The 17,992-nt window shown below is 53.2% G+C and overlaps 1 protein-coding gene across 7 annotated transcripts in view; it reads right to left on the minus strand.

Annotated features, from left to right (window-relative positions):
* Positions 1-1,550: 1,550 nt before the first annotated feature.
* The window catches only part of LOC117212306 (dachshund homolog 2), a 143,866-nt gene continuing 127,424 nt past the window's right edge, over positions 1,551-17,992 (minus strand). For 3 of the 7 annotated variants that reach the window (XM_033456998.1, XM_033456996.1, XM_033456997.1), the window contains 4 exons: positions 11,717-11,863; positions 10,704-10,958; positions 4,913-4,999; positions 1,551-3,630 (listed from right to left, as the gene is read on the minus strand). In XM_033456998.1, coding sequence (XP_033312889.1) covers positions 3,578-3,630; positions 4,913-4,999; positions 10,704-10,958; positions 11,717-11,863 — 542 coding nt within the window. In that variant the 3' untranslated portion in view covers positions 1,551-3,577. Of the gene's footprint in view, positions 3,631-4,912; positions 5,000-10,630; positions 10,959-11,716; positions 11,864-17,992 lie in introns of all 7 variants that reach the window. The other 4 variants (XM_033457001.1, XM_033456999.1, XM_033457000.1 and 1 more) reach the window with 4 other exon arrangements.

Genomic DNA, 17,992 nt, shown 5'->3' on the forward strand with positions numbered 1-17,992 from the left:
AGGGTCTCGTCTCGGCTGGGAACGCGCGTGCGGCGAGACGCGGAAACGGAGATCGAGCGGAGAGGAAGCGTTCTGACGAACGTCAACGAGAAAAGAAAAGAGAAAAATCGAGACGAAGACGGAGGAGCGGCAGGGGTGTGGGGCGAGTGGCAAACGACCCTCGCAGCCGAGGAAAAAGTCGAGAGCATGAAATTAGTCGTACTCGCGGCCCAGAGTATTAGAAGTGCCTCGAGGGCTCCGCGTTCGTGCTTCTTCTCTCTCGTTTTATTCGATAATTATGCAAATGCCGGAATGATTGTCGGGCAATATGTCCTTGGAATAAAAGTCGAGTCAGAGCAATTCGGTTATCTTTATGATTCTGAAACGCGAAACGGACCGAGCGTGGGGTGAAAAGCCGGAGGGGGATGACAGGAAAAAGAAAGGGCACCCGAAACGCGGCACGCAGCAGGTCCTCGCCTTCCGAACGCAACGCTCACAAAAAGAGAGACGCTTAATTTGCATGGAAACGCGTGATTCCTTCTTTTCCTGCTTAATAGTGGAGTCTTCGTTTCTCGTTTCGTCGCTGCATCGATGAAACAGCGTCTGTCGATGAAATTTTTGATCGCGATCCAGAAGAAAAGAGCCGTCCGACAGGAGGCGCGTGATCGAGCTTCGATCGAGCTACGGGTTACGTGACTACGCGTTAGGCCAGGCGCGTGCATAGATCGAGCCGAATCGTGGCCACTGCCTATTAAGACGTTCGCGCGGCGATTTAATTAAGTGACTACGACTCGACCCTGGCAGACCACGGAATCGCAAGCAGGATCGTCGTTATTTATTATTAAAATATATTCCCTGTCGAAAGGGTGGAGCATGGTTCGACCAATGGGCACCCGTCGCGTGCCTCGAGTCGTTAGGGTGCTTGAAAATTGATAAGAATACATCGTCGCACGCTGCGACCTCCAGGTGCAGCCTTTAATCTGAAGGCGGCGAGACCACGCGTTCCTTCGCCGACACCCAACGAATCTATCGCCTGGAATCCGGTAATTGTAACGCGAACGCCTTGCCTCCTTCTCTCCGTCCACTACCCTTCTCCACTTTTCCATCGCGCGAACGATCACTTACCGTGGGCTCGTTCGGTGCTTCGTTCTTCCTTCTTTTCTGCCTCCTTTTCGTCCTTTTTCCTCTCACCGTGTTTCTCAGCGCGGTCAAGGGGATCAGGACGGCGACAGGAATTGGTTAACGAGAGATACACACAAAGACTTTACAATAACAACTATTTATTTATAGGTAATAATGCTGAATTACAATGAATACACTTTTTTGCCTCGATACTAGATTGTATAAGTCCGATCGCGAAATCGTCACCGCTCGTCGTCATCGTTAATCAGTAGTGTGGCGATACTGGTTTTCCCCACCCGACCCCCCCCCGACCCACGAGTTTCTTTCCCCTGTACGCAACCCGCCCCGTTTACCCACCCCGTTTCCTGCGGAATTTTTTTTCTTCAATCGCGTTAACGCGAATTTACCCGACTCGTCGATCGAGAATCGCCGGTACCCGTTTCCTTTTCCCACCATAATCGATTATTCGCCTGTGTCAGTGGAATCCAAGTTCGATTCGTTCTTCATAGTCGCGAACCGATCGATCGGAGCTCGTCCTCGCGAATCGTACGCCGGATTCGCGATTGCACTCGAGTCGAGTCAGTCGACTGCTCTCTGTCTCGTGCCGGCGATTCTCGATCGCGAGATTGACCCCGTTCGATTGGTAGTGGCGATGGCAAATACAGATGAGCTATCGGTGGTTAAATTCTCGTTTCACTACGTGTAGCATCGTCTTAACGGGCTTTAGCCGGTACGTACGATCTAGACACTATGATTATGTGAACTTTACAACACAAGAACCTTACGGGCAAAAGACTTTGTACATGGATCTTAAATACGGGGATCGGCCTCGGGGAAATATTCGTCGCGGTTCGGCTCGGGCGCCCTCTATCTCCCTCTTGGTCGCGTCCAACGTGTTTCACCGGAAATATTTCGCCGAGCTGCGGCCGATCAACGCAAACGAAGGACACACGCAATATGCATTAGCCTTACTTGTCGACGGTAGTAACTAAGTTTATTTATATAAATAAGGTGTTACGATTTAAAACGCATGGGAGAATTTATCCGTTGTTTCTCCCCTTTCTTTTTATTCCGCTCTCTCTCTCTCTCTCTCTCTCTCTCGCACGCGCACTTAGTACTCTCCTCACTCTGCTAATCTCGATCGAAGCGTATTCTATCGTTCTAGCGCTAATTCAGTTTCGTTCTCGTCACCATCTTAAATTCTCGTCGATCTGTGTATCACGTTCTCTCACAGTCTCCGTCCACTTAACTGTCTATCGATATCACACTCACATTCGCACAGCTTCTCACGCTCTATATGATACAGAGTAATCGAGTCGCGGCTCGTCGCGAAGCTTCTCGGCTTTTGTGTCCGGTATTACGGTACCACGCGCGAACTGTGCTTTGTTGCACGATATTATGCTGTTCGAAAGAAGATCGGAAATGCAGTTGGCCGTACAAGAATTTCCGATCGATGGCTAAGCGACGAGCCGACGAATCTCGAGACGCGCGCGCTTTTCTTTTTCTTCCCACGCCCGTCAACGATCGGGCTTCTCATGGTACACCGTCGTCGGGGAAATAATATTAATAATAATGATAATAATACTCGAAACCGAGGCGGTGCGCCCGATCGTTCGTACAGCTTAACACGATTAACTAATTGAAGTCGATCTGTAATTAGGAGATAGGTACCTCTAGGAACGCATGCACGCGCGCACGCACTCTCAAGCAGTCTTTAGAAATATCTTCCGTCTCTTTATTTTTCTCTCGATAAATTTCCTTGCAAGTTCGTGCTTGTCTCATCATCATTTCGCTTACTTTCGGCCGTGTTCTCCGCGAAATACGAAAGTCACGCGCGGTTTCGATTGTCCCTGGGTAAATCGGTATATCCTTGGACGTGGTATACATTCGCGTGTCGTTTCTCGCCGGAAACCACCGCGTGATTCGATTAAAATGGCTGCGTTTTCGCGTTCCAGAAACATTGGAAAACGAATAACCATTACTGTCGTTTCATTGATATGTGTTTCCATCCTTGCTCGTCGTCGATTGCGACTGTCGCTACATCCGAAAGCAGTCCCTGCCCCGAGGGGGCGACCGACAACAAGCATTCATCGTGGATTCGATCGACGTTTCGGGTTTAACGTTCTTTGTCATCTGTGCCACGCTCGATCGACGAGCGAGTAAGCTTGGTTCGCACGAGCGTTAAACTCGCGCAGTTGGACGCGCACTCTCTTCTCCGTGTGTTCGAAGCTACGTGATCTCGTCCGTTGGCGATCGATATCACTTTGCATGGCCGGCCGATTCAGTCGCCTCAGCCGCGCGAATCACACGAAACTACGACGAAGAGTCTGTGCACGAGTCCGATGGCTCGGTACGCGCCACTTTCGACGCCGTTTCCCTCGTTTCTCTTGCTCCTTGCCTCGATCGATCGCGATCACTCGTTTTGGCTGCTCGCTGGTACACGCTCCGCCCCTCTTCTGCTTTCCTCCAGCCTCTTCTAGGTCGCACTCGTGAACAAAACCGAGTTCTTGTAGTAACCCGTTCGGGATTCTGAAACAGAAGCGGCGGTCAAGAGTTCGGTGTCCTGGTGTGTGTCGCTTGAGAGAAGAATCGCGTAGCCTGATAACGCAAACGTGCTTCTTGTCCCCCGTGCTCCTATCGTCGATCGAGTACACGCGGTTCGGCGGATGAAGCGATCGACCGATTTGAGAATAAGAGAGAAGACCGAGCGAATGATTCGATGATCGTTCAGCTGGAAGCGGCGCCGCTCACTAATTATCCTTGCCTCTTGAGACGTAGATGAACGCGAAAGGGACGAGACGCGGATATTCGGGAGAAAGAGAGACCGAGGATGGGTCCTATCGGGCGCGTTCGTAAATACGAGACGGGTCGACTCATCGGCCCTTAGGGCGCCTTTGTGATCGAGCCGCCGCTCGACTTTTTATCGAACTGTCGCTTATGATTGAAAATCACCACGCGCTTTAATAGTCCACCGGACTCGATTTACTTCGTTTCTCCACCCGTGTGTTACCTTCCTCCTACGCTATCCCTAACATCGCTGCGTTACACTCGAGAAAGAGGATACGCAAATTGCACGGACGGACCTTGTCACGGTTTCGGCGCTCCACGATCCCCGAAAACATTCGGCGGCGCGGTTAATTTCGAAAAGAGAGAAAAGCGTAAACGGAGAACGATCATTCCGCCGATGAAGAGTTGACTTTACGAAGCCGCGGCCAATTAAGCGGACCACTCGTTAAGCGGCTGCCAAGCCGTGGTGGACTTTGGTTCGCGGGCAGAAAAACGATTATTTACGTGCAGCGTCACGTTGGGGGTCTTCGAAACCGAGAGAAACAGAGACGAAAAGAGAGAGAAAGAGAGAGAGAGAGAGAGAGAAAGGCACGAAGAAAGAGCGTCGAAATCGCGCGCCATCGGTTAGACGGTTTTTGTCGCGGAGCCTGGAACTTTCGACAAGTTTCCGCGAAGCAAGAGGCGACGGCAAGTTTCGAATCCGGCAGTGGCGTGTGCCGGTGACGCCGCAGCAAGAAACAACCCCGTCGAAACGCGACTGCCATCCCCGAGACTTTCTAATTAAAGATCCGGAACTTTGTTTCTTGTCGCAAGAAATTCCTGCTCGCTGATCCGGCCACGAATCAAGTTACGTTCCGGTCGAACGTCGAATTTTCTTCGCCTCCCTTCGTGTCCGGAGGCGGCTAGTCGCGATGGCTCCGCGTAACTTTTACCGGTCGATCTTGACGCCGACGTCTCTTGTACTAAGTCACCGGTGCCCGTGTTTGCTCGAGATTCAATGGCGTGGAAGCGTCGTTGAACCCACCTTGAAGAGGAGACTTCACTTGGTCTCTCTCGGCCGCCTGATGCTGCCGCGATTTTCTCTCCAGCTCGAGTTCCTGCACCAGAGACTCTGCGACAGGGAAGAAAACACAAAAAATTCGTTGGTTATCTCTGTCATGTCGCGGATCTTGGGAACAATTCGGTTGAGCGATTACGTATTTGATAAAGCGTCGAGGAAGGGCCAGAGGGACGACACGGTTGCCACCAAATGCATGTCTTGGCGTCGATTTCGTCGAGGCGTAAACCGAAACGCGGCGCGAAGGATGAAACGGAGCGGTAATTAGTGGAAAACCAGCGAGCGCGAACTGCGAGAAAGGGGAAAGGAAAAGGGACGGGACAGGGATAACGGACGAAGGCAGGCGTGAAAGGGCCGCAGGTTTGCTCACTGAATTCCGCAAGGATTAGGGTGAAAACTGGAAAATGTCCCTTTAATGATATCGCGCCGAATTAACCGCCGGCGGACTCTTCGTTTCGGTCTACTTCGTTAAGCGTCCACGGGACGACGTAACGTCCCTTCGACCAGCCTCACGATCGTATCCCTGCCCGTGGATCGGAAGAAGGAGAGCGTGCTACGACTCGTGTCCCTCTCTTGCTGAAAATTGAAAATCCTGCGTGCCGGTGAAATCGTGAATTGGAAAGAAAGCTCGACGACAAATGCGAACAAAAGTAGAGCATTCCGATGAGATTTCTAACGTAGGTCGTCAAACAGCCCCGAGCGAGAGATTTATCCGTCGATAGAAAGGATTAATCGCGAGAGAAGGAAGGGGATGCGAATATAATCGGCAAGCGTGAAATGGTGCCTCCTTGGGCAATGGTAAAATCGAATTGGGAGGCTATTAAATCCGAGTTAACAGGCGCGGCCTGGCACACGGACGAAGAGTGGAGAGAAGTCGGAGCCGTGGCGATGTACCGCGTAGCACGAGTCGCGCGACCGCGCGGGCTAGAGACGTCGGGGCCGAGATTCTATTATGCTTTGTGCAACAATAGCTGAGGGCTGTTTCGTGGTAGGTGGGTGTGAATTCGTGCGTTCGTCAGAGCCGTTATATTCGACGGGACTGCGGAGCCGAGCGCGAGTGTTTGCGTTCCACTGAGCCAAATTACCTCTGGCGCCCTTATCCGCGCGCGGGGTGTTTCTCGTCCCTTTGATATCCAAATGACAATTTAACTGCTCAAGATACGGCCGGGTTGGCTGTGATTGCGAAGGGTGTCGCGTTGTGTCGTTTGCGCGCCTCTCTCGTCCTGAACGTCGCAGGACGATACCGTAGGCCGGGGATAAGTTCGTTGTTCGACAGAGTTTTTCTTGCCCCGAGGAGAAGAGAGACGGTCGTCGAGGAACGGGTCGATTCGATCGAGACAGATCGTAGCCGCGAAACGCATCGGTGCACTTGGAGCCTCACGTACATCCGTGGATATCAGGCGACTAATAGTTTTGCTACCGTATTACACACCCTGACAAATCGCGGGAACAATGAAAACAATTTCAAGCCGTACCGAACGAGTCTGCTACCCCTCTTTCTCACCTCTAAACGGTTGGTATTGTACCCTCGTCCCGGCCGCCGATTTTTTCGGCTGTCGACTGCGGCGGAGAGGGCCTCCGAGCGAGATCGGTGAAAGAAGAACCTCTCGAACTGTATCCGGTATGACTCTGCGTTTATCCGCACGTAATTAACTGGCGCACAATGCATCGCAGGAGAAGGCCAACTCGTCTCTGGAGAGAGGAGACGAAGAAAAGAAGTGGAAGGCGGCGGTAGCGATGCGGTGGCTCGGGAAGGGAGGAAAAAAGGAATACACGGTATATATATATGCTCGACCGTTCCTCGAAAAATCGAGGTATCGTGCCGGACGACGTGGCAACGTCATTGGAAACGCCGGTGCTTGGATCGATCAGTCTTTTAGTCGGCGAACGCTCGAATTCCACGTCCACGCGTCTTTCGTTTCGAGGTTCCTTCTTTTGATCGTGGTTCGCCCCTCGGAATCGACCAACCGTCAAACTCCTCTCTCGCTCTCTCTCTCTCTCTCTCTCTCTTTCTGGATAATTTTGGTTTTACATGGGGCGAACGTTACGGGCCCGCATGAAGAAAAGTTTAATCGCGCAACATACAGATGGAATGTCTCGATCGGGAGCGGGCAAACGTATCCGTAGAGGCATCGAAGAATCCCAGGTTATTACACCGGCGTGTAATAAGTAATTTCCGAGGCGGCGAACGCTTCGTGACCTCGTGCGCTGAAAAACAAACGTCGTAGCGGGTTCGACGATCTTCTCGCGCGAGCATCCAACGGAGCGACTCCGCCAGAGGATCGTGTCCCGGCCGCGGTAATTGCTCGAATGCTGTCGATCTCTCTCTCTCTCTCTCTCTCTCTTTCTCTCTCTCTCTTCCTCTCTTTTTCTCTTTCTCTTTCTCGTGCAGAAGGCTCGAGTCGAGAGTTAGCAAAGTCGAGGAGAAAAAGACCGCCGATATACGAGAAGAGGAGTAGGAGTAGGAAGAGAAGGAGGAGGTGGGAAAAGGGGAGGCACGATGCAAGAAGGACTCGAAGGAAAGAACGAAAAGGCGAAGGCGGCGGCGGGACGGCCACGGGGTTGATTTCGTGTAGCGCCGCGTTTTTAATGCTCTGATCTTTATGTAAAACAGAAGACGGACGGTGAACGAGGGAGGAACAGGGGCGCTGGCACGGGGGCCGAGGGAAGGCGGTGGGTGAGGGCGAGGAGAGCTCGGAGACGGAGGATGCGTGGAGATAGGCGCTCGAGTACCAAGCCGACCGTGAAATTGTATGAATCAAGGAGGTGCATGGAGAAGCGCGGAGACACAAAAAGCGGCGATACGAGCGGAACAAAAAGCGAAGATGGCGAGAACGAAGAGGAATGCTCGAGCCACGATGCTCGCGTCCGCCTCGATTTCCAATAGAAACACCACCACTATCCTGACGCTTTTCCGAACGAACTGCGACCTCCTGTTCACCTCCTGTCTCCACGAATCTCTCGCTCGGCTGCGCGACAGAAGCGAATTTAATCCACCGTTCGCGATTTCCGACGAGAGTCGCGCTCCTTCCGTCCTTTCGAGAGGGTGTGCGACCGTTTCTCGGCGATAAATTCAAGCGTATGGTTGAACGAGGTCGAGAAGGAGCGAGCAAGATGGGAAAAAAGTCGCTCGAACTGAATCGCGTCTCGTAATCGTCACGTGGAAAGGAAGAGGAGAGACCGACGATATTCTCGACAGCATCCGCTAACATCTAGTTACCCTCGCGCAAACTAGCGCCAAGCATACACAGGAGCGATGCTTCGTTCCCCTTCCAGTTTACCCTCCCGATTTCTCTAGTCCTGGCTTGTTCGCCGGAAAACCACGTCGTGTCTTGTGGATATATTCGCGGCGAGGGACGCTTTCAAGCCCCCTACCATTTTCAGGCTTCCCGTGTCGACGCGTTAGCTTCCTTTCGCTTCTATATTGCTCGTATACACGCGTCACGGTTTATCACTCTCGCGGGGTTATTGTCTTTCGTCTAATGGTACACGCACGTGTGCGCCGCGTACAGGTGTGTACATAGGATCGTCGACCAGCACCCGGATCGAGCGAGGAACACCATGGCAGAATATCTCATCACGGCGTTTTCCGGCTGGAACCAGGCCGCGTGTCGTGTACTATTTTCTCGCCTCCCGCACATGCGACGTCAAGAAACAAGATTTCCCGTCCAGATGCGTCGACCAACTTACAACCTACGACCAATCGCGGTATATTGTATCGTTGCTTGGTTCGTTCCGGCTTTACGGTTCGGAGTTTCCGCGCTGTAACAGATTCACCGCGGATACTCGTGCACGCATATTTCTCGGTGGACCGGCGCGACGCGAACGGGCACGCTTCCAACACGAGCGTTTAACCAGGACATCTATTTCCCAATCTGTCGATTACGAACGATTACGACGTACGGTTGATCATAGGACGACGCAGCATTGTCGCGGTTGAGTAGGTGGATTCGGAGATCGGAAAAAGGACGGACGGACGGTGTAGACAGGAGAGGAAATAAACGACAGAGGAGGAAGGTGGAGAGGAACGCGAAGACGAGGTGCGGCATGTACGGTCTGTCGCCAGACAGCGGCCGACACGCGGAGTAGGGGAGACGTTATGGTTGCTGCGAAATTATTGCATATAGTCTGAATATTAAAGCGTGGCAGAGTGCTCGGTCGTACTCGTCGGGTGGTGGATGCTGGATGATGGACGCGAAGGAATCGTCGTGTGCGCTTGTGCGCGTACACGTATATACGTACTCGAGGGGGGAAACGGGACGCGAGAGAGGAGAAAGGAGCGGGAGTACAAGGGACAAAGCGAGCGAAAGGGAGAAGTAGACACACAGAACGGAAGGGGATGAGAGAGAAAGGTAGAGGGTTTAAGGGAAACGAAGGGAGAGCGAGCGAAGGAAGAAAGGAGAGGGAAGACAGGTAACGCCACCGAGAGCCACGGTGGCCGCCGGGGAAATTACGGCTCCTTCCTTACTTGCCAGAGATGTGCATAAACTCTGCATTACACTCAGTGGCACTCATACGTGTATTCCGCTACCGTGAGCGCGACCATCGTCCACGGATGCTTACCGCACAGGCAAAAGTGGGTCGTTGCGAGCTTATTAAACGCTACTGCGATTCGCTTCAACTGCGACCGGCTTTTCTCTGCTTCTCGTTCGATCCGCGCCTCCATACTTTCAAGCTCGTTCTCACACTATCTGTCCTTTTGAAAGTATTGGCAAGGAAGGAGCAGCATCGAGAGTTTAAAACGATCGATGCACCGATATTGCTAATTACCATTCCTTTCTACTTGTTCGAAACTCGATATGTCTATAGCCGTTTGTCGTTCGTCGGGCGATTCCTCGACGCGTTTCCCGCGCTCCGAGGAGAATGAGAGGCGCTGTTCGTATAGAATGCATGACTCGAAGACAAGGCGGCCCCGAAGTCCCCTCAGTGGCGTAAGTATCCACCTCAGACGACAACGTTACGTCGACCTATGTTCCTCCTTGTTGCTCGACCCGGCGGTCCCTCTCCCCCGCCGCCCCATCTAAATCTCCGTTGTTTATTGCAAATGGATTCCGCATCATGATGCCCGGGTGGCTGTGGGACCCTATTCAAATACCTCGTGTTTCCTCGTCGGAACCGACTCTGGCCCCCCGTCGCCCGCCCCCGACTCGTCTACCCTCATCCCGTGTACGGGGTTGTTATTGCCCCCGGCGTGATTGTTCTCTATCTCTGTCGTTCTCTCTTTCTCTCTCTCTCTCTCCCTCTCCCCAGATCTTTCGAATAATTTACTTTGCGCGATACCGGCGCGACGCGCGTCTCTTTGCCCTCCGTTGTTTCCTTCTTCTCTCCTTTCTTTCCATTCGCTACGATATCCGCAGCCTCTTCCCCCTCCCACCGAAAAACCGAGGCTTCCACTTTTTTGTTTGGGTAATCGAGAATCGAAGTCACCCGGCCGGAAGATCAGAAAAATTGAGTGGATCCTAATACGGGAATGCGATTATCCGAATTAGCGGCTTGCCACGGGTCCTCGCCCTCTTTTCATCGCAGTCGCGCCGCTCCCTCTTCTCGTAGCTATGAAACGGATGCCCGCGAGGCTCGCCGCTTTTCTTAAATTTCGCTCGATCGCCATTGTTAGTCCGCCAGCTTATTTTCTGTCGTCCGTGTGCGCAGATTGACTCGGTACAAAGAGGCAGAAAGTTATCGTATCACTCAGCGTCTCGACGTTGTTGTACTTCTCGAGAGTTAGATGGTTAGTCACAGGATGGTGCAACAAACTGACCTTGGTAGTTTTGCCAGAAGGCGGAGGCTTGGCTGCCGATCAGGTCCAAACCGTATCCCCATGCCGGTTTCTCAGGGGTAGAGGGTTGTTGGGAGGGACGCGGTACCTGGGCCTCCCTGTACTGTTGGGCCTGTTGCTGTTGCTGAAGGGGTTGCTGGGATGACTGTTGCTGCGAAGGTTGCTGCTGTGACTGCGAGTGCACCGGACTAGCTTCCGGCGGCTCTGAACTCGTACGAGCCTCCACCGTCACGTTTTCTAAACCACACAAAAAAAGGAACAAAATCAAATTGGCCGAGCGTTTTGCTCCGTCACGGTGTTCGTAATAGTTTGTCCTGCTACGAGAGCAGGTAACGATCCCTCCAACAGCCGTCTCGAAGCGGCGAATTCGCGTGCTCTGTTCGAAATTAGTATCGCTACTCTCTGCTTTTGACAGGGTTAATCAGTGGCGGCAGCGGGAGTAGCAACGTTGTTGCGACGCGAACGGGATTCCTGACCCGCGTTGTATATCGGAATAAGAGATTTCACTTAAAGGGTTTCAAGCTCGTGCTCGAGTTTTGCTAGTGACAGGAAGAAGGGTGCCACCGCGGTGTGCCTCTCGCTGCCTCCGAACCCCTACCACCGAAGAATCATGCCGTTTATCGTTTAACAGTTTAACCGGAGAATCGAGAAAGAGGCGAGCATCGGGACTGCCGTGTTTGAAACGGGAAGGGGGCAAGGATCTTCCCGCCGGCAGGGGATAAGTAAGGAATCGTATTCTGTCGGGTGTCAGGCTGTTTGCTTTGCCTCGGCGAATTAATTAATTTATTCCGAGATCACCGGTAGCCCGAAGGCTCTGCGAGAGAAATCGTCCGGGAAACAGTTAACAGAACTCGATGGAAACTCTCCCGTTTCTACTACGTCTTCGTGCTCTTCCCTTTCTTTCTTTCTTTCTCTGGTATCACGATAATCCTTGAGCAAGCGCGCGCGAACTCGCCTCTTTTCCCGCTCCATTTTCACTCGAAACTGATACTTACCGGTAATCGCTCTGACTTGCTCGGAAGAAGCCCCCGTTGCTTTCAACGCCTCCTCGAGCTGCGTGCGCCTCTTGATCTCCAGTTCCAGTTGTTCCTGTAGGCGTTTCCTTGCCCTTCGTTCTTTCTTTAGCCGCTTCTGGTACATCACTGAAAGCAGAAACATCGAAAGCCTTTAGCATAATTTCTACCGGGGATGTCGCGTGCGACTCTTCCGAACGACTTCGACGGACACCTGTCAAAACGACTTAACGGTAGGCGGTGTTCACGGTTCCCCAGGTGGTGGAACCCCGGCGCGGTCAAAGTCCAACGAAATTATCTCGGCGTATCATTGTACCGCGGGGGGTTTCACGGCCAGCACAGGGGGCTTCGGACCTCGAACACGCGTCTAAGCGGGGGTCTGATCGTCCCGTCGGCTACCGTGCGCGCCTGTCAACGATGTCTAACCGAGGATCGACGTCGATCGATCGTTCGATCTAGTTATCGATCGATCTACGAATTGGGTGCCCGGTTAAACCGGTTCCCCTTCTCGACGCCTCTCACCATTTGCAAACGGGAACAATTTTTTTTCGCGACTGCCTCGCAGCTGTCAGCTCGGCCGTGTTTCTTGATTACTTTATCTCGATAGAACGTGGCCCTCCGGTTGCTCGACTGTATCGCGTACTACGCTTTGCAGCGACTCGCTACACCGATTAGGCTGGCGATCGCTTTCTCTCGTGTATTTTCGCTATCTTCGAAACTATCCCGAGCCGATAAGAAATCCGTTCGATTCTCGGATTGTAGAATTCTGGCGAAAGCGGAGGCGCGCAGGAAGAACATTCGACATGGTCAGACGCGTTCTTGCAGACAAGCCGATCGAGCGATCGGCTGAGGCTCTCGGGTCGGCGCGTTTGAACCGTCCCTCCTCCTCTTGTCCGCTTTAATTATTTTCCATTATTGCGAACCGCCGCGTCCGGCCATTGTGTCTTGCTCGGGATCACCCGCTCCCGGCACTTTCGGGCCCCGATCTCTCGCGAACCTGGGCTTTGTTGTCGACGCCTCGATCGCGCGATCATCGTTCAGATCGACATCGACGGCGTTGCCGCTTCTACGGTGGCCGGATTTCGCGGAACGCAGGGAAACAACGCGAGAGCTCCCTTTCCTGGGACTACCCTGTGTTTAACGTGGAAGTCGGCAGTTAGCGTCCAATTAATCTCGTCACCGAGGAAACGAGTGCGACTCGGCCACGGACGCGCAAGTGCATCGTCATTTTTGTCCGACCCACGCCGAAGGGTGCTATTAGACGAGGAGGCGTCGTGGAAATTGTAAAAGATAGTTTACACACCGTCGGAGTATCGTTTCGTTCGCACGCCGTTTCCTGTATAACCAGGATGACGCGCGTAAAATTAGAAAGCTCCGAACTAAGGTTAAAGGAGCAGCCGAAACGGGAAGACGGTCTCGACAATTACGATCGGACCCGATTCACCGATATTTTCCACGCGATCGGCAGGTGGACACCGGTTGAGCGTCACTGATACATGATTGATTCCCAGCAGACAAGGCGCAGACAACCCCTTTGCCCCCTCTACCTGATCACGATGCCGGTATACCTGTGTCCCCTTTCCCCGCGCGCACACCTTTGTCTTTCTCCGTTACGATCTTGCTCTCGCCGACTTTCGAGGAACGACGCGGTTTCGAGACGTTGCGGCGTTCCTCTCTCTTTTTTCCTTTCTCGTCCCTCCTCGATACTCTCTCTCGCGTGCTCCGTTTCTTCGTCTCGCCAAGTTCCCGTCCAGATGCTGTCTTCTCCTCGCTGTCGAATAGGTGTGCAACGATAGCAGGGTAAGGAGAAAGCTCGCGTGAGGGTGCGGAGAGGAGGAGGAGGAGGAGGAGGAGGAGGAGGAGGTGGAGAAGGAAAAGGAGGAGGCCGAGAAGGGAGGCGGAGGAGAGGGTTGGCGAGGGCGAGGAGGGACACGAAGCAAAGTACGCCGGTGGCGGGTGGGTGGGGTGGGACAAGGTGGGAAGGGGACAGACTTCTCTCCGGTGGTAGGAGCGGCCTGTGGGGTACGAGGGAGAAGCGGGGGGCGCAGCATTATGATGCAAAGATGGCGCGGCTGCGGCACCCTAGAATTAGCTCGAGCACTCGCCATTGGCCGCTCGGCAAACCACTCCTTCGGTAACAACCGACTGCATACGTTGCATACTAAGGATACACGCGAGCCCGGCAAAGAATTGCCCCGAACCAGGGCTGCCCTGGCCCGACTTCCACCTACGATTCCGAAAGCCGCCCGAGTTTCTCGCGTCGCGACTTTTCCTCCGCGCGCGTCCCACTCCGCGATCGAGAACCGCTTCGACGATCGTGAGCGAGGCACAAGCAGGAAGGTGTTCGTTGGTTCTGGTCTTGCGAGAAGTGGTTCGTCCACGATCGTCCAGCAATTTTGACGTCCACGCTGTACGTTGCACACGGTACCGATCGTTGCGAGTCAATAGTTGTTCGGTGACGGCGGTGGATGGCCTTCCCGCGAACTGTCTCTCCTACGGTCTTCGTTGCGACTTTGTTCCGCCTCGGTTCCAGCGCAACAGCCGTGTAACAGCTTAGCGCGAAGCGAAGAATCGCTACGCGAGCATTCCTTCTTCGTTGTTCCTGTTCGCGGCATTTTGCGTTTTGGAAGGGTAAGCGAGACTTACTATCGTCTCCACGACCCTTATTTCTCCTTCGATCGATATCGATAAGTCACGCTGCGTTTCTACGCGATACAGCTGCAAATTGCGCGAAGGTCGATCTCTCCGGTATTGCCTGTTACAGCGATTGGCAAGCGACGCCGTCGATCGCGCGTCCGAGAAAAAGAAATCCGCGGTCATGGTTATGAAATCAGAGCCGGGAGTAGAGCACGGCTATTCGACCGAACGGATATCGCCTGGATACGCCGAACACCGATGAGTCGCCCGTCGATCGGGAAGCCCGCGCAGGGAATTATCTCCAGATTCGTTCACAGGGCACAGGGGTTGCGCGATCGAGGTACCGGGTCGAGGGATACCGCGAGTGGGGGGAGAATGCTCCATTAGATAATGCACCGGAGAAGAAAAGTAGGGAGAGAAAAAAGGAACGAGAAACGGGAAGAGGGAGAAGGGAAAGCGGGCTTTCTCTCTCTCTCTCTCTCTCTCTTTAGATACGTCAAAATGCATCAGCTACCGCTGTGCGTTCGATCAGAAATTTTCTGGCCGCTGTCCGCGCGGACTACCCACGTCGAAGACTCGCGAACTCTCTCGTCGCGTCCGCCTACGTTTAACGCTGGACCGAGATCTCGTGGGCCGATATCGATCTGGCTGCTGTCACGACCGGAATCGTGCAGATCTCGATGAGAGAGAACGCGGGTGAAACGTACGTGCGAGAAACTGGACGGAAAACGACAAAGAACGGCCACGTTGTGTCGGCAACGTCGAGAGATTTTGCGCTAGGTATCGCTTCGGGCTGTTTCGAAGTCGTCGCCTATCTCCGGGAATTAGCGGCCGGCCGCGTAAACAATCAGGGGAAACGCGACGGGGCAAATCCAATAGGGAAACCCGCAGAAACTAATATACAGGCCCGGTCGTCTTACCCGGCTCGCGTTTAATACACGTTTTCCTGCCGGAACGAGAGAACAGTCCCTCCGGGAATAGCAATATGATTTACATTTTGAGGTTATATTGACCATTCCCGGCACCTGCAGCGCTCGCTCCTTCCTAGCCCGCGGCCTTCTTCGTCGATGACCGGGATCTGCTTAGGAAAAATTAATAATACCCTGCCCAAACGATCTCTGCTTTCCCTCTGTACCGCTCTTTGGTCGATTCGCGATTCCGCTGTATCTTTCCCTATACATTTTGATTCGCCTCGTGCCAGTCTCTCCGCGAAATCCAATCGTCTGGTATTCGAGAAGCTGCAACGACTCTTAAGGTGGAACGTTGAACGAGATCTATCCTCGGAAAGGGATAACGAGGAGCCAAGATTAGGGTCGTGGAAGCTGGCCGCGTACACTTAATGCGTAATTACGATTCATGAAGGCGGATGAACTGCGGCGTGTGGATGAGCGCGCGTAATCTTGCCCGAATACGTCCTCGAGGGCCGAGGAGCGGTCGAAACAGCCGTTACCCGGTGTTTAAAGGGGTTCTTACGCACCTACTCGAGACGCAGCAGCAGTTCGATCTCCTCCGACGGACAGCATCTGTGCTCTACGGCTCTCTCGATATCCATACAAAAGCCGTCCGTTGAATAACATTACGCTCGAGCCACGCCGCTCGCCGCGGACGATTATAGTCCAACGAACGTCGATAGTAGTTAGACCGTGTATCCTGTGCGAATGCTAATTTCGGACGGCTGGAACCGATGCTCGACCGAGTCCGTCCTTCGGGCTAATCGACGAAACCGCGAACCGATGTCTTCCGGTTCTCTGCTCCTCTCTCAACGCTCGTTTCTTTTCTCCACGCATGCACGTACGCTCACGTTTCACGAGGGGAGAGGCCGTTTTTTGTCGCCTCACGAAGCGCGGAGGATCGATTCTTCGGGACGACTGCCAGAGATTCACCGTGACAATCGTGCCTTCTCACCCTTCTCTCTTACGCGCCAGCTAGGGTCGCTTCTCGTTCAAATATCAATTTTGCGGCGACAACTTTTCGCCACCCTCCTCTCTACTCCATGACCCATATGGAAATGGAGATCGGTCATCGGAATCCAGTTTGCCAGTGGTAACATCCCCGAGAGGGTCAAACGCGTTCGGCTCCCTTGCCTGCGAAGGGTAGCTACCCTTGGACTGGTTTCCATGCCACGGAACGTCGTAAAGTCGAAAGCTTTTCGCTTTTACGTATTATTCTTTTATCCGATATCGGGATAGCCGGTATCCGGCGGCGAGGTATACCAGGGAAAATCCTCTTTCGTGCTCGTCCCTTCGGTTTTCCGGGCCACGAAATATTCTCGCGACCATTCGCTCGAGTAGCGTCTGTTTCGTCTCGCCGCTTGTTTTCATAGGACAAACTAATTTATCCTATTAACATCCGTTGTATACGTTATCGTCGGGCTCGGCGATTCTGTTTATCGGACAGACGAGCTTTAGATTCGCGTTGAAGGAAAGAAATCGAGAGGCTAGACTAGCGTAACGCGAACGAAAACGAAACACGCCTCGCGAAACTGCCTGCCGGGGCAACGATCGTGTTTCGAACGAGATTCAGGCCAACAGGCGGAAGAAACTCCAACGACCGCAGAAACAAATACGGAACTTCCTCCTAGCTTCGCTTCTTCAACGTTTTCGTCCACGTTTCGTCTAAGCGTTCAGGTGTGGTCGGACATGGTGGAAGCGTACCGGAAGAGACGAAACTTGCGACCAGTGCGGCGCTTGAATTACGCTACCAATATGAAAATGTTTACTTCGCGGGTGAGCGTGGGTCATTCGAAACCGACCGATCTGGTTACTCGGTCCAGCGCGCGGAAACGTAATAGCCGTAGTAGCGTTTTGCTCGACTTCTTTACCTTCGACTCGAACCCTTTGGCGAGATCGAAGAGAGAGATCGAAAAAACCGAGCGTACGCTCGATGTGTTCGTCCCTGACGAATCGATCGACGCGAAAACGAAGAAAAAGACGCGAATCTGGAGAAGAAGGAGGAGTCGATCCAGTTCGGTGGATTCGAAAGGGGAGGATCGCGTCGCGTCGTTGGTAACACGTCTATTCCCGGATAATTGTTTTAAAGGTAGCAATCGCTGTCGGGTTACGACCGGCATACATTAATTTAGCCCGATTTATATTATATTATCGGTAAGTATGATCGTCGATGGAGCGGGATGATAGGGCTGCGCCGTGATAACGCATTTCGCGCGCACGTTCGTCGGTTAACGGGAGCCGATTGACCTCGAAGCTCGTTACGTCCAAGGACTGGCAATTACGCGCCAATCAGGCTGCTATAGCGCAAGAAAGACAGAAAGGAATCCACCAAAGAAAGGCAAAAAAATAATACGATCGACAGAAGTTTCTCGAGTCGAATGGGACGCCGGGGGATCCGTATCTGCGAGTCGTTGCTTTATCGGTAGCGAGCAGCGGCAGTTTTCGGGGGCTTCGGCGCTATGGGACGCGTGTTTTATTGCCCGAAAACCGACAGATATCAGGATTATGTGTTCCATCGACGTTGACGCTCGTGTGCGCCACCCATTCGACGCGATACGCCGTCTACGGATCTCTAACGACGAATCGAGGGAACGAAAGAAGCGCAGACATTCTCTTCTGCTCGAACGGACGTTGACGCGAATTCGCGGCGTCCGTTTTCGCGTGGAAACTC

This window comes from Bombus bifarius, unplaced genomic scaffold, assembly GCF_011952205.1.
Source record: "Bombus bifarius isolate JDL3187 unplaced genomic scaffold, Bbif_JDL3187 scf7180000008288, whole genome shotgun sequence".
NCBI lineage: Eukaryota > Metazoa > Arthropoda > Insecta > Hymenoptera > Apidae > Bombus > Bombus bifarius.